The sequence below is a fragment of the Lates calcarifer genome, linkage group LG7_2 (genome assembly GCF_001640805.2).
Source record: "Lates calcarifer isolate ASB-BC8 linkage group LG7_2, TLL_Latcal_v3, whole genome shotgun sequence".
NCBI classification, from domain to species: Eukaryota; Metazoa; Chordata; class Actinopteri; family Centropomidae; genus Lates; species Lates calcarifer.
This window is the reverse complement of record NC_066854.1, coordinates 2634531-2662512: the sequence shown is the minus strand read 5'-3', so window position 1 is coordinate 2662512 and position 27982 is coordinate 2634531. Positions and strand designations below refer to the sequence as shown.

The following is a 27982-nucleotide window of genomic DNA, read 5'->3' as shown; positions in this document are numbered from 1 at the left end:
CTCTTCACCCGCTCACGGCACAGCAACAGTTCATTGTGAGGACTGTTTGGTTTTCTTTCAGACGTGTTGAGAAGCATTTCAAACAATTTGTTCAGGTTTTCATGTGACTGAAAAGACGTCTCACATCAGCAGTGTTGTTTTTAAGTACAAGTTGGGTCAAAATGAAAGGAAAATGTTTATTGGGAGACAACCAAAATGAACATGCATCCAGCAGTTTTCTGTCTAGAAGAAATTCACAGAAAAATAAAAAATGAGTGTTTCATCATCAAGTTATTAGAAAAGCATAAAACTTTGTATCAAAATTTATGTAATAATGTATCTGCAGAGAACATACACAGTCATAGGCCAGTGGTTTGACTCTTTACTCTGAGGTTCTCACTCTGTGCAAAAAAACAAGCACCCAGGATTATTTATCTGTTGATCTTTGTATTCAAATTATTTATATTAATGATTTTATTTAAGCTGTATCATTATTATCCAACTGATTGATGTAGTATTTTTAGCTGGGGCCTGCTAAGACTAGATTTGAGCGCGATAACAGTCAGTCCTGGAAAAATGAAAGCACCTTCTTCCTTTCAAATGACGTAAACAACCGGATTTTGGTGAATTAATCTGAATGCTTCAGTTGAATAAAACCACCACGCGCTACTTCAGTCATCTGAGCATGAAATTACAACTCACAGTCAAAGAGAATTTCTGTCTTTGTTATCCAACAGGAAGAAATGTTTGATCACACCAGAGATAAGAGATAATGAAGGACATGTCAGGACTTGATTATGTGTTATCAACACAACAACTCTTGTGTTAAATGTTACATAGGTGTAGAACCAGTTGTATTTATAGTGGTAGTATTTAAGTTTTTCTACTTGTATCTATGCTACAGTAACACAACTTTACAAACAACCAACTTCTCCTGAGGCTTTTATGGGTTAAGACACCAGCTGTGTTGGTATGTGTGATACTGCTGCGCCCAGCTGGTAGAAATATGAACTGCTTTTCATACAGTTTAAAGGGTTAGTTCACCAAAATTTCCAAATGAAATACCTTTACATTACTTTTTCACCGCACCATTTGTCGTTTCAGTTTCCTGTTTCTAATCTACATTTAATTACAGTCTGATTATCTATTCTAAAATGTAAAAGCTGCCTTTATTCTCTGACACTGACACCTGCTTTCACCTGCAGTACGAGGTTAAATAAAAGAGAGTAGAGAGTTTACTGTGGTGGGATTAAGTCACCTGTGACCTGATTATATCACATTGTAATTAAAGGAGAAGACATGATAATGAGGACTGGAGAGAAACTTTAAAATGTAATGATTAACAGCTACTTTAATTCAGTGTAATTAACCAATCAGAGTCGTAATACTTAGAGTTCATATTAAGGGACTATTTCTTCTTGTGTCTTCTTCTCTCTCATCTTCTTGGCTTTCTTCATGTAGGATGGTGAGTGCTAAAGTCACACTTTGCCTCCTCTGAGCTTGCTTTACCAACACAAGGACTAGTTAGTTATATCAGATCCTTCTTTCTTTTCCACTGTCAGTCCTCTTTACACCTTCTGTCAGTTTTTCTCCTCACTCAGTATTGGCTGATGGACTTTGACATCACCTGTTAACAAGCCTAACGTCACAGGTGGCTGACTTATCTCAAAGAAATCAACATATTCTGCAGAAATGAAAGAGACATACACAGTATAAGAGATGAAATGTCTGTTTGTGCATTTCAAAGACCATTTTTCAAGCAAAATACCAAACATCTGCTTCTTATATCTGAGTCTTTTCTGCTTTTCTCTGTTACATGTCATTGTAAATTAAGTATCTTTGGGTTTTCTGACTAAAACAAACATCATTGCAATTAAGCTGCATATTTCCAGTTTTACATGTACTGAGTGGTTGCATCACATTGTGAAATTTCAACCACGGAAGGATATCAGGGCAAAAGTGTTCCCTTCCTCCCTAGGAAACATAAGAGGCATGAGTTTTTGTGACTGAAACGTCTTTTTTCATACTTACAGAACATATCAGTCCACCTTCTCTGCTTAAGTTGTTTACAAGTTTAATAGTTTAAAATCTTTTTATAGTAAGAGCAGAACTAAATCATCCCAGAGAGCCACGGAGGCAGGAAGAGTCCCACTGTTCCCAGCAGACACACGATAATGAACATCCACAGGAAGATCCGGTCCACAACCATGGCAACATACTTCCAGTCCTCCTTCACCTGAAGAGACAAGAAAAGACAAGAAGAAGAGGAGATTATTAAAGTTTAGATATCAATTCAATCTTCTTCTCAACAAAAAGAGACTGCACTTGCTGAAAAGTCTGCGTCCTCTGCTCTCAGATGCTCTGCGATGTAGGTGACCCCCTCCAGGGCTGATACCACTGCAGGAGACAGAACAGAGGCCGATGGGCTCTGGATCGAACCACGCTCCGAAGTAGGGGTGTCCCAGTCCAAGCTGAGTGTGGAGTGTCTCTGCGGGAGGAGGGTGTAACCAAGAGATGGAGGGGAAGGAGGAGAGAGGGGAGAAATCCTCGTCTTCACCCCTAACCTCGCCAGGTTGTCAGTGTGTGGGTGACCGTGAAGGTCGCAGTAGTGGATTTTATCTCTGGTATCCAAGGAGTTCAGCTCGTGGCTGCTGTGGCAACCGTCACCACCCCGGTATCCATGGAGATCGATGCTCGACTCTGTGATCCAGGTGGATGTGATGTGGGCGGGGCCAGGAGTCCGGACGGGGAGGAGTTTATCAGTCAGGTGGCGCCGCCTGAGAAAACAAAGTGAGTTTGGGTTTGGTTTCAAGAATATGTTAACTGTGGTTGCACATTTTTTGTTTTTGTTTTCATTTCAAGCCACATCATTCTATACTAACCCCTGAGCCAAACCAAACTGTTGTTAAATGACACAGAAAAAGCTTTAGATGCGTTGACATGACTCTGAAATGTCCCTGAGGATGTTGTTTTTGCTGTTTACATAAACTCAATATGAAGACTTTCCTTGATTTCTCACCTGACAGGCTTGAGGCCATGATGTGGACGCTTCATGCACAGCCAACGTGGCACCGCAGACAGGAAAAGCCTCCGAACCCATCGAGGCATGGTGTGAGTCGCAGACGACCGGTGGTGGACGTTCAGCACGAACACGGTGATGACGATTGACAGCGTGACGAAGATCATGGTGAAGAGCAGGTACTCCCCGATCAGAGGTATGACCAGGGACGTGGACGGGATGATCTCTGTGATTAGCAGCAGGAAGACGGTGAGCGACAGCAGCACAGAGATGCACAGCGTGATTTTCTCACCGCAGTCCGATGGAAGGTAGAAAACCAGGACGGTCAGGCAGGAGATGAGGAGGCAGGGGATGATGAGGTTGATGGTGTAGAACAACGGCAGGCGGCGGATGACAAAATAGTAGGTGATGTCAGGGTAGATCTCGTGGCAGCAGTCGTATTTCTTGGTGTTATAGGTGCCCACGGCGTTGACAATCGCCCACTCTCCGCTCTCCCAGTAATCCTAGGAATCATGGGAGCAGCATATTGGTCAGTCCAGACTAAAATAACTCAGCAACTGTCGCTGGATTGCCATGAAAGTTTGCACAGACATTTGTGGTACCCAGAGGATGGATCCTACAAAGAGTGTGACTTCAAGTGAGTGCTAAGCAATGCTTTGCTAAAAAAATACTTGAAATTGCTTCATTGGACTAACAGCATAAACAAACAGTCAGCGTTTTAAACCAGAGAAATATCTCCAGGTTAAGGCATCTCTCTTTTGCTGATCTTGAAAAATGAATCCACACATTTTGTTTCCTCAGAACTTCATGCTGCAGTGCAACAAGATGCTGCGAAATATTCTGTTAATTAAAAAGTGAGCAGCCGGAGTGTTTAGCTGGCATCCTGCTGCAAAACAAAACACTGAAATAGAGCATGTGTGAACCGTAGATAAGAGGGGGTAAAGAGGCAGAGCTGGCATTAAGCGGCAAATCACAAGAGAACAGAGGCGCCAATTTGTGACAAAATGGCAGAAACTCAAGATGAAAAGTGAAACAGAGAAAGACATGAAGGACGAAGAACAGTCCAACCCCACATCCATCTGTTCCCACCTTCAGGTCCACGGTGTTCTCGAAGGGCTCCAGGTCGATCTTGGCTCGGTCGTACGTCCAGGAGCCAAACTTCATTTTGCAGCTCTGCTGGTCGAAGGGGAAGAAGGTGACGTCGATGGAGCAGGACGACTTGTAGATGGCCGGGGGCACCCAGCGGACACGACCGGTGTGGAAGAGCTGGGCCTTTGTCATGTGGGTGACGGCGAACTCTCCGTCTGCACTGGTGAAAGAAGAAGATGAAGGGGAGAGAAGACAAGAAGAGAGGCGAGAACATTTGGTAAAAGTTGAAAAGGAGGAGTAAGAAAATTGACAAGAAAGAGAAAGGACAACGGCACTGAGGGTTTACTGGGAGGAAAATGAAGGATTTTCCAGCATAATATAGTGTTTTCTTATTAAGCAAGGCTCCCAAGTTTCCGTCTCATTATGTTTCAAACTCAAAAAGTGAATCAATAAACCTGGAGCTATGCCCATTTACAGAAGCAGCATTAAATAATTGATCACTGAATGTTAACGACACTGTATTCATGATGCAAGCTCGTTTAAACAAACGCTGGAGGAGGAGAAAATTTCATCTCCTCCCAGACAAAACTTCAGAATTAATTCTTCCTCGACCCCTGAAGCGAAGAAACTAGACTTTGACTAAGACTGCATGATGCAAGATTGGTGTGCAGCCGCAACAGAATCAGGGTCATTTATTCAACAGGATAATTTGCATGTATCTTCAGTTGCTATGCAGGAATATGCAGAAATCAAGCTGTGGTATCATCAGGCTGTTTGGCTCCATATAAGTGACCTTCCCTCCTCATACGCTCTTCAGCTTCAGGAGGCTGTTATGGATCAAGCAGGTAATTGATCACTACAGATAATTTTCAGCTCCACCTACAGAAATTCAGAATCATCTGTTCAGGTACAGTATGTGTGTCCTTGGTTGTCTGTGCATTTGTTTGCACCCTGAAAAATGTCTCATACATCCAGAAAAACGACAACAATCTGCAAAGTTAGAATACATTCTGTTTCAGTTCTGTCTGCGTAATAATTTATGTGTAATGATTATGGAACAGAATTGAACATTAAAGCGGTGAAGAGGGGAACAAAGGATTACAGTCTGAAGTAGAAAGTGATTGATGGCAGATGCAGATGAAGAAAACTTTTTTGTTTGTGTTTTTGTACTTGTTGTACAGCACAATGTCGGGCACCCAGATGAGCTCAGAGGGAACTCTGATGGACGTCACGTTGTCGAAGTCGGAGGGAGTCCACTGCAGCTTATAGTCTGTCCATTCCTGTCAAACATACACATTTTTTAAGACACAATTACTGTTTAAACAACATTAAACCAGCAACTTTAACTCTTTAGTTTTTGAGAACTCATATTTGTCCAACACAAACACAGGCCAGTCTCTTCCCCACCTGTTTCAACCACACGTTGGTCGTCATCATCTGATTTTTCTCATCCTAAGAGCCAAGAAAACAAAAGTACAATTAAGAGTCAACTCTGTTTTCAGACTAGTAACTTCCAAACATATGTAGAAAGTGTCTGGACTAAACACAAGACAGAGAGCTGAAATACAGTGTTTAGGCGTGTTCCCACCACGTCTATCAGCTGTGCGATGGAGAGGCCAAACTTGACGATGACCACGTCGGTGATGTTTCGTGCCGGACGTGTCCACTTGCTGTAGCCTCCGAACAAGCTCCTGAAGAGCTCGTCCTCAGTGTGGACACGAGTCCAGTCTTCAGCCAGCGCTAACGAAGAGAGACGGGACGAGAGGAGGAAGAGGAGGACGGCAAAGGAGAGGTCAGGATCTCGTGAGAGGAAGAGTTGCAGCCTGCAGCAGGTTAGCTTAGCTTAGCATAAACACTGGAAACAGGTGGAAACAGCTAGCCTGACTCTGTTCTTAAAGTAACAAAATCCAAACACCAGCTCCTTTAAACTCACTAATTAACACATTATATCTTGCACAATATCCCCCATAAAATGTAATATTTATAAGACAGTGGTGTCACGCTTTCCTTCCCTATACTCTTTTCTTATTATTTTTGATAATGGAGGAAACTTTATTTGCAGCTTTAATTTGTTCTTGTTTACTTCTCTTTAAATTTTAAAGTGTTAATTTTCAGAAACTGGATAAAATCTTCCAAGTATCCTCCTTCTATTCCTCTTCTGCTCTCCTCCATCCTTCTTTTGTCATCTTTCACTCCCCTGCTGAGGTTTTAAAGGGTTATTCTCCCCCTTTTCCTCATCTTTTCCCTCCTTTTCTGCTACGACCAAAAGCCATTACAGATGAGAGAGATACTGTGTCCAATCTCTGGAGAGAACTAATTACCTGAGCTTTATTATTCATAAAATTTTCCAGATTCAGACTGCACACGGAGGATGTGATCTGCTGCACTTTGATTTCACAGTTAGAGTTAATTGAACTCTGTGTAGAATCAACATTAAGTCAGATTTTCCCAGCAGTCACCACTCCTTATAGAGGCATAATTTCATGCTTGGAATAAACCTCTTTAATTCCAGGTGTTTGACCTTCTGAGTCGGATGTGATTTGATCTCTTGCAGGTTAAATGAACACTGGTAGCAGCTGCACGATGTGGTAAAATTTCTTCTTTTTTCTCTTCGCTTTAAGACCAGCAGCCTCTCCCTCGCTCCCTCTGTCTCTGCTTCGAACTCTAGCGAGCAATCTGGCATCACCAGCAAGCAATTTAGGATTAGCCAGTGCAGGAAACAGCGAGCCAAGAGCACAAACTGTGCAAATGTGTGTGTGTTAACGCCAGTTTTTGTGATTATATTGGTTATTTATAACCGAGAAAATGATGTTTCAGGTGAGGCTCTGCCAGTGGAGGAGAAACAGATTATATGTTGTGGGATTACACTGGAGTTTATGTCCCAGGATTCATCATTAAGACTCCAAACTCCAGGTTTTATGATATCTATATGTCTGATTTATAACACATTATCTTGGTTAAACCCTGATAGGGTGATAGGTCACTCCTGATTATGACAGATAAGTTGTTTTCCCTTATAATTCATGTAATTAAAATGCATTTTTCTTAAATTAAAAAGGTTTTACCAGTGGATTTAGTGGCATCATGTAGCTCTGATTTAGTTTGTAGAGGTGTAATAATCAAAAATGAAGCATTGTTAAAAACTTTAAATCAGTCACTGTGTTAAAAGTGACTCAAACTGAATTAGATTTTTTTCTAAAATGGTTTTAAAGTGTTGGAAAAAAAAGTTCACCTTCATGTTTATAGGAAGTAAACACAAGCGTTTCTGACAGTCACATTCAAATATGCATTAATGTGGAATTAAAATAAACCTTTCTCTTTAATGACTTTATATCCACTGGAGAAAAGCACTGATGTGGATATTACAAGAGTGTGATTGCTAAGGGAGGCTGAAAAAATCATTACTGGGTTACTATATGAAACCACAGGAGAGATAAATACTGTTAATTATATCACAGAGCCTCTGCCACATCACTATTAAACAGCAGAATCACGCTTTACAGAGCTTAGAAATGGACGTGCACCATATGAATAAATAAAATGTGTGCTTATAAATATTAAACGATCGCCATAACAATGTCAGGTTAAACATTTCTCTCTCAAAAGGATGAAAAAATATTGTAAATTTTAGTTGGATTCTACATTAACATAACATTAGTATTCTTACAGGAAAACTGAAGACGCATGGAATTAAAAATTAATACCCTTAAGATTTATAAAGTCAAGTCTGTGAAGTTTAATATGAGTATTATAGGTATTTTTTCGCCGTGAAAGCAGCGTCTTGTTTAATAAATCCCATCAGTTAATATCGTTTCACCTCTTCACTCACCGCAGTTGATGAGGATCCAGCAGCAGCAGCACAGCAGCGGTGTCAGGTCTCCTCTCCGCTCCATTTGAAACAGAAACCAGAGTCCAGTGTTGCTCTGATGAAGCTCGGGTTGTGTCAGAAGTGATCCCCCCCCCCCCCCCCCCAAACACCGAGTATCTCTCCAACAGTCTCAGCCTCCCCCTGCTTCACTATCTCCTGTCATCAGTATCACACCACATTGATAATGAGAATAATAGTAATATCTTCAGTGACTTGGCTGCAACTGTCCATGGTGCTGAAGTCTATTACTGCATGGCTGCACCAGCCCATAAAAATGCAAATATTCAAGTTGACTTTGGTTTCTTTTCTCCTCTAAAATCTCAGACAAACTTCAGCTTCAGTAAGGACAGTGTTTGGCTGAGCAGCATGAGTTTTTAATGATCCAGTGAGGAGAGCTTATCTCGTAATTATGACTTGCTGTGTTATAATTAGGAGAAAATATCTCATAATGACGGAATCCTGATGTCGTCATTATGAGATAACGTGGACTAATGGGACAGGCTGCAGAACTCGCCTGAGAATTAGTCGGTTTTAAAGTTTTCTTCAGTATTAAAGTAATTCGGTGACTGTTATCAGTGCTCGCAATGTTATATAGCAAAAATGAGCTGTTATTGGTAAATTCGGCATACTTAAGTAAAGATATATAGGTTATTTAAAATCGCTGCTCAGGTTTTAGCCCTCTGTGTAACTCGATGATTTAATGCGTTAACACAGGTGAAGGCTTTTAATGTCTAATGTGATGTCTAATGTGATGTAGTGTAGAAAATTAAGCAGGCCGAATTAGCCATTAACAGTTCCTTTTTGCTATGTACTATTGCATGTACTGACAACTGTCACTGAATTACTTTGACATGGAAGAAAACGTAAAAATCTGATTATTCTCAGGCAAGTTCTGGTTCTGACACGTCGTTTCCCCCATGATTTCTAAGTGGGTGGCGCAGCTGAGACCAGAATAAGTCTCTAACCAACTGCAGAGACCAGACACACACATACACACTCCACCAAGGTCGATAGTCTCTCAGCCTGAGCCAGGCGGTGTGCCATACCCTCCCCTGACCCCTACTCCCTTTTCTCTATTTTGTATGAAGTAGTGTCTGCGGTGTGAATACATCATTTAAGTCAGACATGCAAAGTGCCTGAATCAGCAGATTAAAGTGCTCAGTGAGTGGAAATGACACCAGCCAAGGAGAAAAGTGAACTGGAAGAGCTGGAGGAAGTTAAATATAAAGTTTGACTTACAGTTCACCGCCACACTGTTTCTCCTGCAGGCCACAGTTAGAGTATATATTGAACTTGTTTTGCTTGCTTTGCAGGGTTAGCTACCGTTAAGGATACAGAGGACCTGTGCTCAGTATTTGCTTTCTTGAGAATTTGGGGGATTTAGCAAGTTATCACTCTGCATTTTAAGACAACTGGTGCGTTTTGAAAGGGTGATCCCAGCATGTATAATGAAATTTGAGATATTGTTGGACTGTATATGCACGTTTTTGTTAATGAAATTGACAGTTAATTAATTCAAATACCATTCAGATGTGTCCGATTGATTTTATATGACAAAATTAAACATTTAAGGGCTGAATTCAGAGCTAGTTGTCCACAGACGTACAGTTTTAGACCCTTGTAGAACTAATAAAAATAATCTGTGCCAATACAATAGTTTCCACACTGGCAAGGATTTGTTTTTATAAAATTTATATACATGACATTGAACCATTAACCGCTGCGCGCTCTGCCTCTTCTGAGTCTTCCCGGATTCCGTCGCTTCTGTCACAACATAGCGGCAGCCAAGCAGGGAAAAGGTCAGAGGTCCCACTCTGCTGCTGTTTTTGTGTACCGTTAAAAGGCAAAACTGAATGGTTTGGAACTCCAATCAATCTTTCTCTAAATATTGAATTTGGGGGGAAAGAGAAACAGAAAGGCTAATTATTCATATTTTATCTCATATATTTGACTTATTGTCTCATGTTTTTGAAATAATATCGCATATATTATGACTCAGACGTTTCTTATCATTCAGATTTACCTATCAAATACTCACCATTTGCACACACGTTTGACACTGGAAAGAATTTTTAAATATATCTGGTGTCACTTTAAAAGCCCGTCCTCGCTGTTGTCGCTCGGTGTCGCTGCCGAGTGAGACCTCCCGCGTCACAGACGATCTCTGTCGCTAGCAGCGCCTCTCCGTGTCAACATCAGGAGATGAGCAACAACAACCTGCGGCATTTAGCTGCGAAACGACTCAACGGACGTAAGTGTCGCTCGCCCGTGTGAGTGAAGACCTGAAGGAGCTGTGACATAAACCAGCAGGTGAGAAAGAAGAGGCTTTTATTTCCGAGGAAACAGAAAAGTGACACCTGTGGTTTGAGCTAGCTTAGTTAGCTGGAGTGATTAGCTGATGTTAGCTAGCAGGATTAACGGTAATATCTACCACCTGATAGAGGTTTAGTGTAATAAATGCTGATTTTTGAGGGTGGATTTTTTTTACTTAGCGAGGAGTGGGGGGAGTTTCACTGTGGAGTAAAGAGCTTAAACACATGGAAATGAAACTGTAAATGCTTTCATTTTCACATTTCACCTAATTTCCTTATCTGTGCAGTTAGTTGCTGGGGTTTTCTCGCGGGTTTTCCCCTGTAACTCAGGCAAACGTTTTATTTGCACTGATGTAAGCCTGCAGGACTGTTTGCCAGCCCTCCGCTAAACGAGGTGTGTTTTGTTTGTGTTGTAGGTCTGAATTCAGGTGTGACAGCAGCAACCATCAGCCCTGAGTCTGACATGCAGATGGAGGAATAAACCCCACTCATGGAAACCCAGAGGAAGAGGTAGGTCTTCTGCAGAGAAAGTTGTCCCAAAGAGGATTATTTTTTTCTGCTCAGCTGCTGCTGGCTGGATGTGATCACCATGTGACATCGCCTACGGATGGACTTGTGCTCACTTCTGCTTCCCCCCACAAAACATCTGTTGTTCAGATGAAATGCTGCTCCAGACTGAGAGAGGGAGGAGAAGGGTTGGTGGGGGGCGGGGGTATGAAACACCAGCTCAGGCCAAATCCTGAGGACCTGGCAGCTTCTGCTCAGCTTTGTCAGCCACCCACACCTCCTTGTCTCTAATCTCCTTCTCCTTCACATGTAGTCCTCTTAAAATTGGGGTTTTTTTCTGGAATTATTGTAGGAGTCAGTGAACAGGTTTTTGTCAGTTTTGTTAAGCAAAATGTCAAAAATGTGCTGGGTTCAGTTCCTCTTTCTGTCTAATCTTCAAGTATTTTTAGTCCTGCATATCCCAGTCCTGTTACATCTCATTTCTCTGTGCCATAGAGCTCATTATTTACTCGTTGTGTTACTGAATGGTTAATCTTCCAGCTCTGGGGATGATGGTGGTGGAGAGCGAGGCCTGCTCCACACCTGGAAGGGCTACTCCTGCAGTGTCACCCCAGAAAGGCTGCTCCTACCTCGACCGGTCCTTCAGGTCGCCCTGGGTGCACGACATGGAGTTCTGCTGGTGGAAGGTAAAACTTTGTATTGACTTTTTATATTTTTATACCAACCTGTACTTGGACTTTCAGGAATTGTATTTGTAAATCCATTAGAGGAACATATACCTAGTAAGCCTGCATTAGTATGGTTAGATAATATTTCTTCTGTGTGGTGTAAAAATAGTTCTCTCTAAATGTCGGCTTTTTCTAGAACTGAAAAAACTGAACTTGTGATGAGAGAGCTGCCGTGTTCCTCTTTGATTTTTGTGCTGCTCCCACTTCCTTTACAGGAGGACAGGTGTACAGTTTTGGGGAGCTGCCATGGAAGCAGAGTCAGGTCCCTGAGCCAGCGAAACCCACGCTGGAGAGCGCTCTCAGCGGGCAGCGCGTGGTCGCCGTCGCTGCCGGGAGTTTCCACAGCGGCGCGGTGACAGAGGATGGTGGCATCCACATGTGGGGGGACAATGGCGCGGGACAGTGTGGCCTGTCGGGCCTCAGCACCGTCCCCAACCCGACTCCTGTGGCTCTAGTGGACTCGGACACCAGCCCCCCGCAGACGTTGCCGGTGCTGGAGCTGGCCTGCGGGGAGAAGCACACCCTGGCTCTGTCTGTCCAGCGGGAGGTGTGGGCGTGGGGCAGTGGTTGCCAGCTGGGGCTCAACGCCTCCGTCTTTCCTGTGTGGAAACCACAAAAGGTTGAACACTTAGTCGGGAGGTGTGTGCTTCAGGTGGCCTGTGGGGCTTCGCACAGCCTGGCTCTGGTGCGATGCCTGGGCCCCCAGGACATCCACCGGCCCCCTGTGGACAAATGCAGACAGTGTAACCAGCTGCTGTACACCATGACGGACAAAGAGGACCACGTCATCATCTCTGACAGCCACTACTGCCCCCTCGGTGTGGAGCTGACTGAGGATGAGGGGATGCTTGAGGCACCTGCCCCCACCCCAGGACTCAAAACATCCCCATCTGAGCCGGTCCTCCCCTCCCATACCTCCACCACAAACTCTGATTCCCCAGCAGCACCTTCTAAAAGTGCTGACCCCTCCTCTGGGCCCTCCCCCACCCAGGACTCAGAGAAAGGGGAATCAGCCTTGGCTAACGGAGTGCTGCCGAGCTCAGACTCTGACCCTGCGGCTCAGACGAAAGATGGCAGTGGAGCTGTATCAGTGGTCAAGAGTTCACTCTATCCAGACGAGCAGGCTGTCAAAGACTATCTAAAGAAGCTGTCAGACAACACACAGACGGATGCAAAGATGACGGCTGGAGGACTGCACTCTCTGCTGGTGAGCTTTACTGCTTAATAATGGAAACAAATCGTCTTCATTTGTCTCAAGATAAAAAAACACAAAGCATTTTTCACATTGACTCAGGGAGAGAATATGTAGTCCAGTAATCACTTCAATCTGAAGGCCAGTGTTAATGCATTATTCACTTCTTTGTAATTACATTAACATTTTGAGCCTCCAATAAATACAGACATAGACTTTTCTTACTCTGATTAAAACAGAGAAGATGATGGTGTTGTGTGACCTTTGGAAGAATTTATAAATTCAGGTTTTTGGACTGGAAAAGATAGATTTACATGTGTGTGTTCTCACACTGTATTTTAAAATGAGTTTTAACTAAAACCTTTAGAATTAACTTGTTACCTCGGAATGTTTTTTATTGATTGCAGTCCAGATATACCGTAGGTCTTATCTAATGGGACCCAAACTCCTCTGTCCTGATCTTTTTCACATTTGACCTGTGAGTTTAAACCTCATTCTTCTCTTTCTCCTCCAGCCTTCAGCCGGAGGCCTCACCTCCACCCCGAGCTCCACGCTCAACCACCTGGTGGCCTCCTGCGCTTCTGCCGTGGGCGAGCGGGTCGCCTCCACCTACGAGGCCTTGTCCCTCAAGAAGATGATGAACTTCTACCTTCCCTCGGGGGTGTCAAGGTCGGGTGGGCTCGCTGGCACCGTCCCCGGAGTGGGCGACAACACCACAGAACGCGTCCGCCAGGAGGACTCCATGCAGGGCAAGAAGAGCTCCAGCACGGGGGACATCCGCGAGGAGGAGGCCGAGGGTCTGCGGCGCCGCCTCTCGCTTCCGGGACTCCTCTCACAGGGTAGATACGCTGTTCACCTCTTATCCTCCTCCTATGCCCTGCTGTGTAAGTACACCTTGCGCATGGGCAGGTCGATGTCAGTGTGTGTGTTCGCTTCAGGCTTCATCGTGCAGCTTGTGAGCACTGCAGAGGCCTGTTATTGTGGCATGATCTGTGCACAGTTAAGTCTTCTTCCTTCCTTCCTTTCTTTCTTCTTGCACCTTTTCTTTATCAGGATAACCAGGGTGTTTAATGGCTTAATACACCTGTAGAATTCAGGTTTGCTTTGAAAATAAATCCACAAAACCCATTTTCTACCTCTCCAGGAGTCAAACAGCTCATTACAGAACAGCTAATGTGAGAAATCCAAGGTTTTTTGTGTATTTCACAGCAACTAGAAGCATTTTTAGCTTTCAGAAGGACTGTTTATTTGCTGATTTAACAGCAAGATGCACCAATTTCTGCAATCATGAACCTCATCCAAGCAGTGGGCAGCATGCTGGCATTCAGCCTGGACTGATAGGGTCAAGTATTTGTGTCTCTACTATTTCAGTAATTAACCATAATGAAAAAAATGCAACTCTCAGTACACTTACTCGTGTAAGGACAGACTGGACAATCATAATTCTCCTAAAAGATCCATTTTGACAAGACGTTTCTTTATTTTCAGATCCAATTCTGGCACACGACACTAGAATGAAACAGCAAATTGTGACACAGCTTTGTGTTGTACTTTGTGCCGCTCATTGGTTGGTCCAGTTTGAGCCAGGTTAGGCTGTCTGAATGGTCGCCTTTGTGTGATTAAAAACACTGAGGAATGCTTTTTTTTTATTTAGCCACCAACTTTGTTAATCTGCCTCCAGTCAGAGGTGACAGAAAAAAACTGTCTTTGAAAGTTTTTGCCCTTTTCTCTATGCGACAGTGGTGAGAGGGCACAGAAGGATTCAGCAGATTTAACAGATCAGGCAGAAGGTTTTATGTGTTAACAAAGAGAGAGAGGTGCATTATGGGATAGGCCTCAGCTTCTGTTTGAACCTGGACAGAAATAAGCAGGTGTAGAGGTTGGATAGGTGCATGGATGGAGTTTTTCTAACATCGTATCTGTCACAGCCCTGAGATCACTTGCTCTGGATTTCATCATCTGTGTTTTTGCTCTGACCTCTTGTGGGTTTTCATGAACGTCAGGTTTCAAGGCTGAAAGATCAGGTTTGATGAGGAAACTTGGAGACAATTGGTGAAAACTCACATCGTGTTCATTGGGTTAAACGTATGAAGAAACCCCTCTAAATACACAGGTAGATAATAGCAGTTGTAGCCGTGAGGAGTCCTGACATGGCTGCTGTTATTAACAAAGGCTGGATGTTATTTCCCTTCTGTGTCTGTGTCCTGTGGGTCACCAGATGGCTCCCTGCTGGAGGCCACAAAGATGTGTGTGTTCATGCTTTCATGCATGAGCAAGACGGTAAATTAGCTGTTGTGTCCATCATGAGTCCATGACGATCATTGATTGTGTCCTCTTCTAGAAGGAGTTCATGATCGAAATATCAGAAGTTAGTGGTTCTCAGACTTTTTCAGTCTCACTCACCTGTAAGTTTTAATCATCCTTTAACAATATTGGGGGAAATAGTATCACAACAAGTCAAGTTTCAGGTTGTCATTTTCAACAAAAAAGACACAAAGCTCTCCCACTGCTTTAACTGTGAACCGAAGAGGACGATGGCTTTGTCATATTTTTGTGTTGATTGACATGTTTTTTATCTCCTCATCAAAAATGTACTTAATTGGGTTAATCTTGCCAGCATGAAGGCACTTATTAATCAGATTCATTCAACTAATGCTCTGGCATTACAAGCATAAAATGTTCTTTTTTCTCACTAGTTTATGATTTTCTGCTCTGTTTTTATGACATACTGTTACAAAATAAGCAGCTCTGATCTGTGGTGACAGTAGTGCTTAAGGATTATGTTAGGATGCAGTAATTTTATGCTCTGACAAAGGTCTGTTTGACTTAAAAATTCAGTGTTTTCAGTTTCTGGATGCTTTGACTTCTCTTCATTTGCAATAGCACCAGTTTAGAAGTCTATCAATATGATGTTTTAATCATCCTTGAAGAAGAAAACAAGTTGATTTCTCAGCCACTCTCTCCGTTCTCTTATCAGTGTTTGTTCGGTCGCTGCCTGCAGGCTTCCTCTTGTTGTTTGTCTGCTGTATGACAGCATGTGTTTGTCGTGACCTGATGTGATCTGATCTGAATGTCACTGCTGTCGTTCTGATAACAGTCACTGATTTGTGCTGGACTTTGCACCTGAAATCCATTTGAGTTTAGGTATTTTCCATCACTTTGGAATTAAATATTTCCACATTTTATTAACTAACTCTGTCTCAGCTTACACATTATCTCTACTGTTGTGTAGTATTAGTTAATATAAGACATTATTTAAAGAGACAAGAGCAGATTAAATATATTCACTGGTTATTTCTTCATTAAGTGACTCAGTCTTTGCATTGGAAATAAATAAAAGCCAGTAAATGTTCTTTTCTTTTATTCTGTATCCACAGTGTCCCCGCGGCTGCTGAGGAAAGCCGGTCGTCCCAGGATGCGTGCCGTTGCCCTCACCCCACTGGGAGGGGCGGTCCCTGAGGCCCAGGAGGTGCTGCCCACCCTGCAGACGGAGGTGTGGAGCTGGGGCCACGGCGAGCACGGACAGCTGGGACACGGAGACAACCTAGCCAGGTTGGACGCAGCCTGTTAGCGATGCATTATGACAGGGCAAGAAGCATTTCTCCTGACAGCTGTAATAATGTGTTTAGAAAGAAAAAAGGATGGAGACTGGATGGAGAAAGCATAAAAGCATTAAAAACATGTTTGTTTGAATGTTATTTTTTTATTTCTTAGACTGTAAATGATAAATCTGATTAGGGTGCTGTGATGTGTGTGTGTGTGCAGGTTACAGCCACTGTGCATCAAGAGTCTAAACAATAAGGAGGTGGTCCGGGTGGCGGCCGGCGCTCATCATTCCCTCGCTGTGACCGCTCAGTCTCAGGTCAGTCAGTCTTTTACCTGTTAAACTTAACAGATGTGACACTTACTTAGTTTGAAATGGACTATCTCAGATTTTTTCTCTGCCCTCCAGGTGTTTTCGTGGGGCAGTAACAGCTCTGGTCAGCTCGGACACATGGAGTCACCCAGCACAGTCCCCCGCCTCGCAAAGGTGAGTAAACCACCTCCTGTACGACCACACTCACACACACAAAGCCTTCAGGTTCCGGTTGAACTTTTATTTATTTATTTTTCCACCTCATCCAGCTGTCAGACGGCATCCGGGTGTGGGACGTGAGTGCCGGAGAGAGACACACCCTCCTGCTGGCAGACGGAGACTGCATCCAGCCCATCATCTATTACAGCGGACAGCAGGTGAAAGAGGGGGAGGAGGAGAGTCAGGCCAAGGAGCCGGGTCAGGGGGAAGGAGGAGAGGAAGAGGAGGAGCGGGCAGGAGGCTACACCCCACAGCCTGTACTGCTGCCCTTCTGCATGAATGTAAGGACAAAGTAACTGGTGTTTATTTGCTGATTCTCTGGCTTTGCGTGTATTTTCTTGATGTTGTTTCGTGTGTTTTCCAGCTTGGCTACGTCAGCAGTGTGTTTGCGGGCGGCCGACGCTGCGTGGCGCTCTCGGACAGGAACGTGATGGGCTTCATCGCCAGCCTCCACGAGCTGGCTGCAGCCGAGAGGAAGTTCTACTGCAAGCTGTGTAACGTCAAGACACAGATAATACGCCCCCTGCTGGAGCTGGGTAAGAGTGACACGAGGGAAAAAAAACCACTGAGGATAAGGAGCCATTTTTATCATTTCAACTGAATTTATTCTGTTTGTGTTCCGTCCTCCTCCAGAGTCTCTGAGCTCGGCTCTCGGCCAGGTGACCCTCGGGCTCCTGCAGACGCTTGCAGGTCGTTTCAGCCTCCTGTGTCACCTGACCGGGCAGCACGCCGCCAGCCTCACCGCCAACCTGCGCCGCGGACGTGATGTGAAAAGTCTGCTCATCCTGGACCATGCTGGCATCTTCCTCGACTCTTACAATGAGTATGTCTTCACTACTGTGATGGATACACACAGTTCATAAGGTAACTGTCTGGTTGAGCTGTGTTATAACGCCTCTCTCTTTATCACTGTCAAGATACTGCAGCTCTCTGGGCAACTTCCAGGTGATGGCAGGTTTCCAGGCCCTGACCAAGCCTTCGCTGTGAGTCCTCACAAATCCACACAAAACAGGACACAGTTTTTAGGATTGAATTTTTAATAACGAGTGACAATTCTCTTTGAAGAGATTTCTTTGGGAAGAGTCCTGAGCTGCTCCAGAGGCTGTCAGAGTGCAGCGAGGAGAACCCCACCATGGCCGACCTCCTGGTGGCGCTCTTCTACCTCCCAACTCGCCACCTTCATGAGTACGGCCGGCTGCTGCTCAAACTGGCCACCTGCTTCGAAGTGGTAGGGGAAACGGACAGAAACAGCCGATTCTGATTTATCATGTCAATTAAATCTTTATTTGTTATTTATGTGTTACAAAGCAGATTGGACTGGGAACTTAAATTCTTCAGTGTCTGAACATTTCTTTTGATCAAATCAACAGAATCTGACCCTGTTTGAAAAACCACATGACATGTTTCATAGTAAATATTTCTGTGTGTGTTCAGTGCTCCAACGACTACCAGAAGCTGCAGGACAGCTGCTCCAAGTTCGAAGCTTTGACCCTGAAGCTGAAGAGAAAAAGAAAGGAGGCTGAGTACACATTTCACTTCTGGAAGAGCTTCCCTGGCAAAATGACGGTAAACTCGCTGAGTGTATGTGTTTCCTGTTATTACCACCAAGCGTATCCTTCACATTGAGTCCTCGAGGCGTCACATGATGTCACATATCGCTGAATGGTGTCATTGTGCCGTTGTCAGGACTCGCTGAGGAAGCCTCACCGCCGGCTCATCTGTGAGAGCAGCAACAAGGCTCTGACCCTGCAGAACGCCGGGAGGTTCTCCGTCAACTGGTTCATCCTTTTCAACGACGCCTTGGTCCACGCACAGGTCAGCTCCACACACACTCCTCTTCACCTCTTTTGGCTCTTTCACTGTTTTTTTTAAAGCCGCCATATTTGAGACACTGTAACCTGGTGTGTTTCAAGCGTTTGTGTGTGCTTGCCTTCGTGCTGTCAGGGCGTGGCGCCTTGTAAAAACCTTGTAAGTATGCAGTTAGAAGCAAATGTCAGCACAGCGACCCCGACTCTCACCCTGTCCCACTCCTCTTCTTCTTCTTTAAATGTGTGTGAAGGGTGGAGGGCTCTGTGTCATGGAGCTGATTCACATTTAAACACAACAAATACGCTTCAACACACCTGTAATGAGAAGTTTAAGCAGTCGGTGCAAAGTCAGGATGTGGAGCCAAACTTTGTTAAAACCCACATCATTTTAGTTTCAGTTCTTGTAGAGATCCTTAAGTTTCCAGAGACATCAAATGCAGCAAGCTGCAGTTTGTGGAAAAGAGTGGACAAAGATGCACAGGAGACGTCTGGAATGTCTTGAGTTTGATGGAGAGGAGGCTTGGGTTTGAACCAGACAGTGAAGAATAAGATGATTTTATCGACTTTAAAGCAACTAAAGGGGAAACAAAAGGGGGAAACTGCACAGTATGTGTTTTGTTGTTAGTGTCAGTTTCACTTACACAATCCAAAATCACAAGTTTGTCTCAGAGGCCTTCACAATGTGTACAACAAGAGGGAAAAAAATACAGTTTCAAGCTTTCTGCTTTCGATGATAATAAAACCCAAAGCTTGAAACTATAACAAATCTTAGCATCAGATTTTCTCAGTGACACCGAGCCCTATCCCGACCTTCACTCTCTGCCTGCTCTCTACCTGTTGGATACTGCATGGGAGGATGAACTTTTTACTGATCGTATTCAGTAACAAAAATCCTTTTTTGCCACATTACAACTGCCATTATGAAATCCAAAACGTGCATAAACCTTTGCAGAGTATTTCTTCCTTGTTAAAGTCTTGGTTTTTAACAAGGAACAGTTTCTGGTTCACTTCTCCAAAGCAGTTTCCTTCGCTCTCTCCCTGCTCGTCTCCCTTTTCTCTCAGTCTTCAGTCCTGCCCGTTCCCTCCCCCCCCCTCTCTCTCTTTCTCTCCTCTAGTCTGCACCCGTCTCATGGTCGTCCTGCACATTTCAGTCCTCCTACCTCCTGTACATGACTGTGTGACTCCTGCCTTGACTCAGCCTTGTTCTGTCATTGTAAAAACAGTCAGTGCTCTTTGAATCAAGTTTGTCTGTTTAAATTCCTGCAGGAACCAGTAAAATCAGTATTAGTTGACTCCTCTGTGTTTTGTAATGTGAACCTGTACATTTGTAAGAAAGAGAAGCAGAGTGCTGGTGAATAAGAGCATGTGTGCTTTCTCTTTAGAAAATGATTTTAAGGTTTGTTATTGAAAATATAGTTGATGAAAAATGTACACTTGTTCCTCTGCTGAGCTTTAATCGTCCATGTGTTTTGCTTCATAGCTGAGGACAGTAGTATTATTTGTAGAGTTGTTGCAGTTGAGTCTTTTTTTCTTGTTTATTAAGTGCTCTTGATTATAGATTAGGCCATAGTTCACCTCCTCTTTGTGTTTCCCTCCATCTCTTCCCCTTTCCATGCTTGTCCCTTTCTTTTTTCCGTCCTCTTTCTTCTCCTCCAGTTCTCCACCCATCACGTGTTCCCTTTGGCCACACTGTGGGTGGAGCCGATCCCAGAGGAGAACACTGGCATGTGAGTCTCAGTCGTCTCCATCTGTCCAGATCTTACACAAATTAGCAGAAAACCTAATGAATAATAATACATGTTGATGCACAATATCAAGACAATACAGTTTTTAGATTCAGCCCCAAAGTGACAAATATTTTTAGATGTATGATTATGAATCTACAACTAGCCAGTATTTGTTCCCAGTGTAACACAGTGTACATGTGTGTGTAGACATGGTTTAAAGGTGATCACACCAGAGGAGACGTTCACCCTGCTCGCCTCCTCCGCCATGGAGAAGGTAAAACCATCCTTTAATGCTGCAGACATTCATTCAGTCAAACTCAGCTGCCCTGGATCTTAATATCTTAAAAGTATGTGTGTCTTTGTTCCCAGACCAAGTGGCTTCGCTCCATCAACCAGGCAGTGGACCAGGCCCTGAGCGGGGCCGGGCAGGACTCCACATCAGTCGGCTCGGGGTCGTCAGGACAAAAGCTGGAGCCTCCTACTTCCAGGACGGCCTCCTACACTTTTTACAAAGATGGACGACTGAAAGAGGCGACGTACGAAGGCCGCTGGCTCAATGGCAAACCCAACGGCAGGTAGGACACACGCTGTCTGTCTGTGTTCTGATAGAGCATTTTCAATATTGATATTGATTCATATTGTGATTGGAATTGATGATGTTTTTCAGGGGGGTGTTAAAGTGGCCTGATGGGCGAATATACACCGGAGAGTTCAAGAACGGACTGGAAGATGGGTGAGAACTGAAGCGACAAAATCACTCTTCTTTCACAAGTCAGGAGTATCTGAGATAGTGATTTTCAGCTTCTGTTTCTTTAACATTTGTGCAGCTTTGGTGAGTTTGTCGCTCCTAATAAGACACTCAACAAGAACGATCACTACCAAGGTCAGTGGAAAGACGGCAAGATGCACGGCCTGGGGACATACAGGTGAGAGTTAGTCAGGAGCAAATTCTGACAAACAAGGCGATTTAATCACATTTTTACGTGAAAGAAAGAGCGTTTAATTTAGAAGAAGAGAGTGAACATCCTCTGTCTGTCTGCAGGTACGCCAGCGGTGAGGTTTACGACGGTTCCTTCCAGGACGGCATGCGACACGGCCACGGCATGCTGCGCAGTGGCAAGCTCAACACCTCCTCCCCCAGTGTCTTCATTGGCCAGTGGCTGCAGGACAAGAAGACCGGCTACGGAGTCTTTGACGATATCACCAAGTACGCTCACCATAGCTGTCAGAAATCCAGTGTAAAATTCAGTGAAATGCTGTGAATGTCAGACAAGCCAAAATTTATTTTGTGTAAGGTTTTTTGCTTGTTTTCTATTCAGAGGAGAAAAGTACATGGGCATGTGGCAGGACCACCTGCGGCAGGGCACCGGGGTCGTCGTCACCCAGTTCGGCCTGTACTACGAAGGAGCCTTCAAAGATAATAAGATGATGGTGAGCACCTTTGTCTTTGAATGCAGTCACATTTTAGTGTTTTTTGCATGTTTGGTAGCTGTTTTCTACTTTATATTTCATCTAAAGTCTCTCATTTTCCTTTTTAGGGCACTGGGATCCTTCTGTCAGAGGACGACACGACGTATGAAGGGGAGTTCTCTGACGACTGGACCCTCAACGGGAAGGTGAAACTTTCATACTCTAGGTGTTTTTATGAGTATTTTTATCTGCCTGAATGCTAAATCTGGCTGGAAAGATATCAGGTTAAAATGAGAAAATCAGTGTGGTTTGATGTGCTGATTGGCTGCTGCTCAGGGTGTACTGACCATGGCGAACGGCGACTACCTGGAGGGCTCCTTCGGTGGCGAATGGGGCACCGGCCTCAAGGTGACGGGGTCCTACTTCAAACCACACCTGTTCGACACTGACAAGGACAAGACCCACACTGTGTAAGTAATGAAATTATCAGGGGAAATGTTTATTCATGTTATTTTGTTTTACTTAATGTTCTGTGTGTGTGTGTGTGGTGTTGCAGGAAGCTGGGGCGTCTGTGTGTGTGTGCAGAGGATAAGTGGCAGGCGGTGTTCGAGGAGTGCTGGAGTCAGCTTGGCTGCGAGTCGTCGGGCCAAGGAGAAAACTGGAAGGCGTGGGAGAACATCGCCGTGGCCCTCACCACCAGCCGGCGACAGATCCAGGACAGGTGCACACAATATGACGTTTTCCTGATGCTGTTTGTCTACTGATTCTGTATGTACTGACTGAAATGTGAATATTTTCCAGTCCGGAGATCTTGTCTCGGAGTCACAGCAGAACCCTGGAGAGTCTGGAGGTCATCCCGCAGCACGTTGGACCCATCACTATGGAGAGATATCACACCATCCGCCTCTACCTCATCAAGGTGAGTCCACCCACCGCTCCTCACCTCAGCTGAAAACATATTAATTATTTAGGATAGTGATAATATTCCCTCCTCTAGGCATGCGACACCCCTCTCCACCCACTGGGCCGGCTGGTGGAGACCCTGGTGGCGGTCTACAGGATGACCTACGTGGGCGTCGGAGCAAACAGACGACTCCTGCCTCAGGCTGTCAACGAGATCAAGTCTTATCTCAACCGCATCTTCCAGATTGTCAGGTAATCAACATACAGAACAGCAAACAACTGCCTGCAGGTGTCTGTAAACTGACTTTATAAAAATGAAATGTTTGGGGAATTTATCGTGCAAATAAAAAATGAACTATGCAATAAAATGACTCTTATCCATTTGCCATCATCACTTTAGCTCATATTCTTGTTAATATTTCTGTTCATGGGTTCTTGAATGCTCTGTAGGTTTCTGTTCCCAGACCTGCCAGAAGAGGGCGGTCTAATTCCAGAGCCGACTGCCAACGCCGAGGACAAGAAGGAGCCAGACGCCACTGACGCCCCACTGGAGTCACCCAAACCTGGGTAAAGACTGAGCAACATCTCTGAAGCTTCCAGTTGTTACCACATGTCAGTTGGTCACATGATCCTCTCTCCTCTGTCCACTCAGCCGTGTGGTGAGCAGCTCAGCTCTGCTGCTTCCCGTCCTGCTGCCTCGTCTCTACCCGCCACTCTTCACCCTCTACGCTCTGGACAAGGAGAGAGAGGACGACGTGTACTGGGAGTGTGTTCTCCGCCTCAACAAGCAGCCCGACCTCGCCCTCCTCGCCTTCCTCGGTGTCCAGCAGTACGTCACACACCGCCTGCTGTAAAAGGATTCATTTTATGTTTTGTGTAGAAATCCCAAACAGTTACTTCCTCTGTTTTTTTTTTCCTCCTTCAGAAAGTTCTGGCCTGTTAATGTTCCCGTCTCTGTGCCTGCAGCCGGGGAGAAGCAGCAGGTACGTTTTAGTACAACAGACATCTTCATTTACAGTCACACATTTGATTAAGGAAGTCTCTAACAGATATAGGCTGCTATAAGACAGGATGTGAGGTAAACTGACGTCATTAATTTAATTAATCACATTTTTTTGGTTCCAGCTCCTCAAATATTGAAATATTTGGTGGTTTTCTGAGTTGTGTATCATAATAAATGTGATATTTTTTTGTTTTTAGATTGTTGGTTGGACAGAAAAAGCAGTTAGAAAATGTCACTTTGGGAGACTGTGACAAGAATTTGTGTTTCTTGGTCAGGTTTTTTTAATGACACAGACCTAATGTATGACACCATGAGAACTGTGTAAAGATGTAAACAGTGGCTGTTCTGACCTGTGTGTCTCCTCCAGGTTCTCTCCAGCACAAAGGATGCCTGCTTTGCCTCTGCAGTGGAAACGCTGCAGCAGATCAGGTACAACTCTTCAACACTTACACTAGTCTCATATGAACCAGTTTAGCTGCAGAAACAAAGGAACAGAACAGGTTGTATAAATAACAAACAAAACATAGAACAAACAAAGAAAACAGTCAAGTATTTCTTTCTAATTCTTTCTGAAGTCAGCGTTTTTTGTTTCTTGTGTGTTTGCAGCACGACGTTCACCCCGTCTGACAAGCTGCAGGTGATCCAGCTCACCTTTGAGGAGATCACACAGGAGGTCCAGTCGCTGCTGAAGCAGGACTTCTTGTGGTCCATGGACGACCTCTTCCCCGTCTTCCTCTACGTCGTGCTGCGAGCTCGGTCAGCTCCAATCACACACTAATACACTAATACACACACATTATAATGAAGTAGAATATTCTTTTATTGTAGGTAGGTTTGAATGTTGATGCAAATGTAAATGAACAAAGCTGTCAGAAACACACCTGCCGTCATCCCCTAATTGCAAATGACTAAATTAACATTATGCTAAATGAATTATCCCATGTTACCCAAAGCTTTAAGGTGAAACTGAGACTTCCTCCTGCATTTAATTTGTAAAAAAAAAATCTTATTGTTCACCAGTATCTTATGACACTTACTGGACGTTTGATTTCCCCTTCAGTATCAGGAACCTGGGGTCGGAGGTCAGTCTGATCGAGGACCTGATGGACCCCTGTGTCCAACACGGAGAGCATGGAATCATGTTCACCACTCTCAAGGTAACACACACAGACAAAGCTTTATTTCACAGGTTCCACAGCTTCCTGTCTTTTCTCAGGAAGGAGCTGATCTGTAACTGTATTTCCTTATGAGGATTGTTGGAAAGGATGGTTGTTATTTGGTGCTTATTGATGCACAGAAAAGTGGGGAAAAGGTGAAGCAGCTTCTAAAGAAGATGTGTTTTATCACTTTGTTTTTGCTGCCTGAATGTAACTCTGATTCTGAAAGTCTAAATGACTTGCAGTACGTTGATGTTGTTGCATGTCTCATCCACCTGCAGGCCTGTTACTACCAGATCCAGCATGAGAAGATCACTTAGCCGCACTACTGCCCCACAGCCAATCACAGGGCCAGGACCAGCCAGGCCGGGATGACTGATGTGTGCAGCAGCCAATGGGAAGCGGAGGATCATACAAACAGGTTGCCCACAGCTCCATCTGCTGCTGTTAGAGAGCCGGGATCACCTCCCCCCTCTCTGACACACACATACACACACTCAGCGGACCTTTTAGTGACCTTTACCAGCCTCTTATCTACGGATCATGAAGGTACAGATGTGAATAGTGCCACTTCATACCGTCCAGTGTAAAATAATGAAATAGGTCCACGGCAGAAAGACTGACTGACTGACATCATTATTATATCATCATTGGCTTTTTCCTTGGCTACCAAGGAAGGAATGAGAAGTTTATACCAGTGTTTGTTTTTTAAGTTGGTGCCAATGGGTGGGGACTGGTTTGTCCTCCAGTTTTCCTGCTCACAGTCTGAGATACCGGACCTCATTTTCTTCCTTCAGAAGAATCAGTTTTCCAGCAGATTCGTTGCTGAAACATGAAGTTTTTTTCTCTTGTTACTTGCCTGACACCAACATGAAGAAACTGACCTAACAAAGACGGACATAATCTCCTAAAAGCATGTGGCTTTATGAACTTAAAACATTTTATTTACTGTCTTTAACATGTGAGACAGCAGTATGTTTACTGTATGTCTGTCATCCACTGCATGGGATCTCACAGTCTTGACTGGTCGCTGTAGAAAAGCTCTGGGAAGCGGCTGTGTGGGGGAAGTTAAATTAAAGTAGTTTTCAGTTTTACAAGAGAAAAGACCTTAAGGATGAAGAGTAACCGATTAGTATCAACGCCACCTTTGATTAAAAAGCAACACATCACTGCTTCCTCTGGCTTTTCTATGGAAACTATGAGGAAGTGTCTCCCATGAAGTTACAGCAGGGTTTGTGTTTATACAAAACAAATCATGTACAGCATGCAGTGGGTAAATGTAAACTGACCTGACTATATAACTCTAAATGACACTAATATTCTGGCAGCCAAGCAGCTGCTCTGACCATTTCAGGAAGAGTAAAAATCCAATGCTGACAGTTTTCTGTCTGATCCTCACCATGACTTGTGTCTGATGATCCAGCTGCTGACACGTCACATGGCAGGACTGTTGAACACAAGCTTCAACTGGATTATTGACTTGAAAGCACATGTTTTCCATGTTTTCCTGACTAAAAGAAGGTACACGTCAACGGTAAATCACTGCTTCCTAATGCAAAACCAGGCTGAGAACATTTAAAACAGAAAGGTGAGAAGAATTGTTTTTTCCTAGACAATCTGAACGCACCTGTGTGTGTTTAGAAAGCAACTAAAAAACATCAAAAACAACATCTGAACATATTCGTACATGCCATTACTGTTGAGTAGAAGTCATGGAAATTTAGATTTTTTCAGATAAAATGGAGGATGTCCTGATGACCTCATGTTGTAGCGTGCAGTGTTGTGAATGGCAATCATCAGTGAGACGATCAACAAGCTGAAAAGTGTGTTTGTAATAACTGCAAGGATGAGAAGTCGACTCATTTATTATCCTCTAAAAACCCTGTGGATCTTTAAAATAGTGAATACAGAAGGTTAAATTTAAAGTAATCCTTAAGTTTCAGGCAGCCAGCCTAATGCAAACACTGATATTATACTGTAGATGTGATGCTCAAAGCCGATTCTCTGCGCTGTCTGTTCATGCTGACTGTTCTTTTTTTAAACCATTTACAGCACTAACTGTCAGACATTGTTGCTTATTTGTGATTTGCGTCACACATGCCAGTTTATAAAAGGGCTTAAGAGAGGATTCAGAGGATGACCGAGCCTTTTTTTTTTTTTTTTTTTTTTTTAAATATCACGGCTTTTGTTTTCTCAGGCGGTTTAACAATAGAAAAGCCATCGGATCAGAGGCCCATTTTTGAAGGGAGTACATTTAGGTGAAGCTGCAGGATTTTTGAAAATAGTTTTAAATTAAAATTTAAATCTAAAACTTAAAGCTGCTCTCTACAGCTGTGCTCTTTTGCTGTTAAACTGATATAAGGTTGAAGTAGTAAAACATTGCAGATGAATCCCCAAAAAATCGAAGGAAAAAAAACGCAGAAACAAACTGATAAAATGCAGTGAATTTCAAAAGCTAAATACAATTCTAAAAACGCTATCTATCACAGATTATGAGCTCCTGTTACTGCTGAGACCGAACGTGCCTGACTCATAAACAGTGAAGCAATATTGTCTTTCTTAAAGACGAGTTCATTCCCCAAAAAAACTATGGACGCACTGTCCTCTTCAGTTTGCTGTGTAGATATGACGTGTGGTTCAATTGTGAATTTGTCGAGCCACTGAACCTCCTCTTAACGCGATCTGAACGGTTACTGTCGCCGCTGCACATAAACGAAGGACGAACCAATATACAACTGACTTACAAACCAAACCACTAACGCAGAACGGGACGTTTATTGTAATGGCTGCACCCCAACTGACTCTCTTTACATGAAGTGCTACTTCAAATCCAAACTGAACGGTTTTGTGGTTGATGTAAACTGAAGATAATGTTCATATGCTCATGTTGGGTTCATGATTTAAACCCTGTGACAACTGACTTGTTAATGTACTGACCTCAACAGCTGTTTACTATGAAAATACCTGCATCCTGTGTAAAAATAACTGTTGTATCAGTGGAGTTTGGTGTTTTCCTAGTCGACATTTTGTGTCTCAGCTGGCTGACATGACGCCCACCTGTGTGTCTTTTACATGAAGTCTAATGTATTGTACCTTTAAACGATAAAGAGGGGCAATAAACTCATTTGATGGAAGTTACTAAACTGATTTACTCCCTGAGGTTTAATTTTGAAGGAATTATAAGTCACTTTGTGTGTATTTTCCC

At 43.8% G+C, this 27982-nt stretch overlaps 2 protein-coding genes across 5 annotated transcripts; one reads left to right on the top strand and one right to left on the bottom strand.

The window, feature by feature from the left end:
* Positions 1 to 162: 162 nt before the first annotated feature.
* Positions 163 to 8043, bottom strand: LOC108873046 (neuronal acetylcholine receptor subunit alpha-2). The gene is made up of 9 exons (XM_051066118.1): positions 7917 to 8043; positions 5676 to 5827; positions 5495 to 5539; positions 5258 to 5367; positions 4088 to 4307; positions 2999 to 3501; positions 2862 to 2878; positions 2309 to 2802; positions 163 to 2215 (listed from the first exon to the last, which is right to left on the bottom strand). The coding sequence occupies exons 1-9, from the start codon at positions 7978 to 7980 to the stop codon at positions 2090 to 2092; spliced, it is 1731 nt and encodes a 576-aa protein (XP_050922075.1). The 5' UTR covers positions 7981 to 8043; the 3' UTR covers positions 163 to 2089.
* Positions 8044 to 10010: 1967 nt separating this feature from the next.
* als2b (alsin Rho guanine nucleotide exchange factor ALS2 b) lies at positions 10011 to 27920 on the top strand. 4 transcript variants are annotated; one of them, XM_018661086.2, is made up of 34 exons: positions 10011 to 10265; positions 10684 to 10777; positions 11315 to 11460; positions 11718 to 12709; positions 13209 to 13578; positions 16072 to 16246; positions 16460 to 16556; positions 16647 to 16724; positions 16820 to 17050; positions 17134 to 17305; positions 17403 to 17592; positions 17687 to 17752; positions 17835 to 17997; positions 18204 to 18350; positions 18456 to 18584; positions 20234 to 20304; positions 20512 to 20578; positions 20674 to 20879; positions 20972 to 21037; positions 21132 to 21230; positions 21347 to 21511; positions 21624 to 21735; positions 21843 to 21920; positions 22051 to 22184; positions 22271 to 22435; positions 22516 to 22633; positions 22712 to 22869; positions 23068 to 23184; positions 23270 to 23446; positions 23543 to 23600; positions 23988 to 24049; positions 24227 to 24376; positions 24681 to 24777; positions 25059 to 27920. In XM_018661086.2, the coding sequence occupies exons 2-34, from the start codon at positions 10758 to 10760 to the stop codon at positions 25095 to 25097; spliced, it is 5115 nt and encodes a 1704-aa protein (XP_018516602.1). In that variant the 5' UTR covers positions 10011 to 10265; positions 10684 to 10757; the 3' UTR covers positions 25098 to 27920. The 4 variants fall into 4 exon arrangements, with proteins under 4 accessions (XP_018516602.1, XP_018516606.1, XP_050921895.1 ...); XM_018661090.2 differs by having other exon boundaries at positions 10012 to 10265; positions 13209 to 13533; positions 18204 to 18335; XM_051065938.1 differs by having other exon boundaries at positions 10012 to 10265; positions 13209 to 13533.
* The last annotated feature ends 62 nt before the right edge of the window (positions 27921 to 27982 follow it).

Excerpts from the sequence above, each read along its gene's own strand:
- LOC108873046 (XM_051066118.1), bottom strand. The coding sequence starts at position 7,980 with ATGGAGCGGAGAGGAGACCTGACACCGCTGCTGTGCTGCTGCTGCTGG. Across the intron at positions 5,828-7,916 it reads CTGGATCCTCATCAACTGCG|CGCTGGCTGAAGACTGGACT; the intron begins GTGAGTGAAGAG and ends TCTCTTCGTTAG. Across the intron at positions 4,308-5,257 it reads GACATTGTGCTGTACAACAA|TGCAGACGGAGAGTTCGCCG; the intron begins GTACAAAAACAC and ends TTCTTTCACCAG.
- als2b (XM_018661086.2), top strand. The coding sequence starts at position 10,758 with ATGGAAACCCAGAGGAAGAG. Across the intron at positions 16,725-16,819 it reads CAGTCCCCCGCCTCGCAAAG|CTGTCAGACGGCATCCGGGT; the intron begins GTGAGTAAACCA and ends CACCTCATCCAG. Across the intron at positions 17,051-17,133 it reads TGCTGCCCTTCTGCATGAAT|CTTGGCTACGTCAGCAGTGT; the intron begins GTAAGGACAAAG and ends TGTGTTTTCCAG.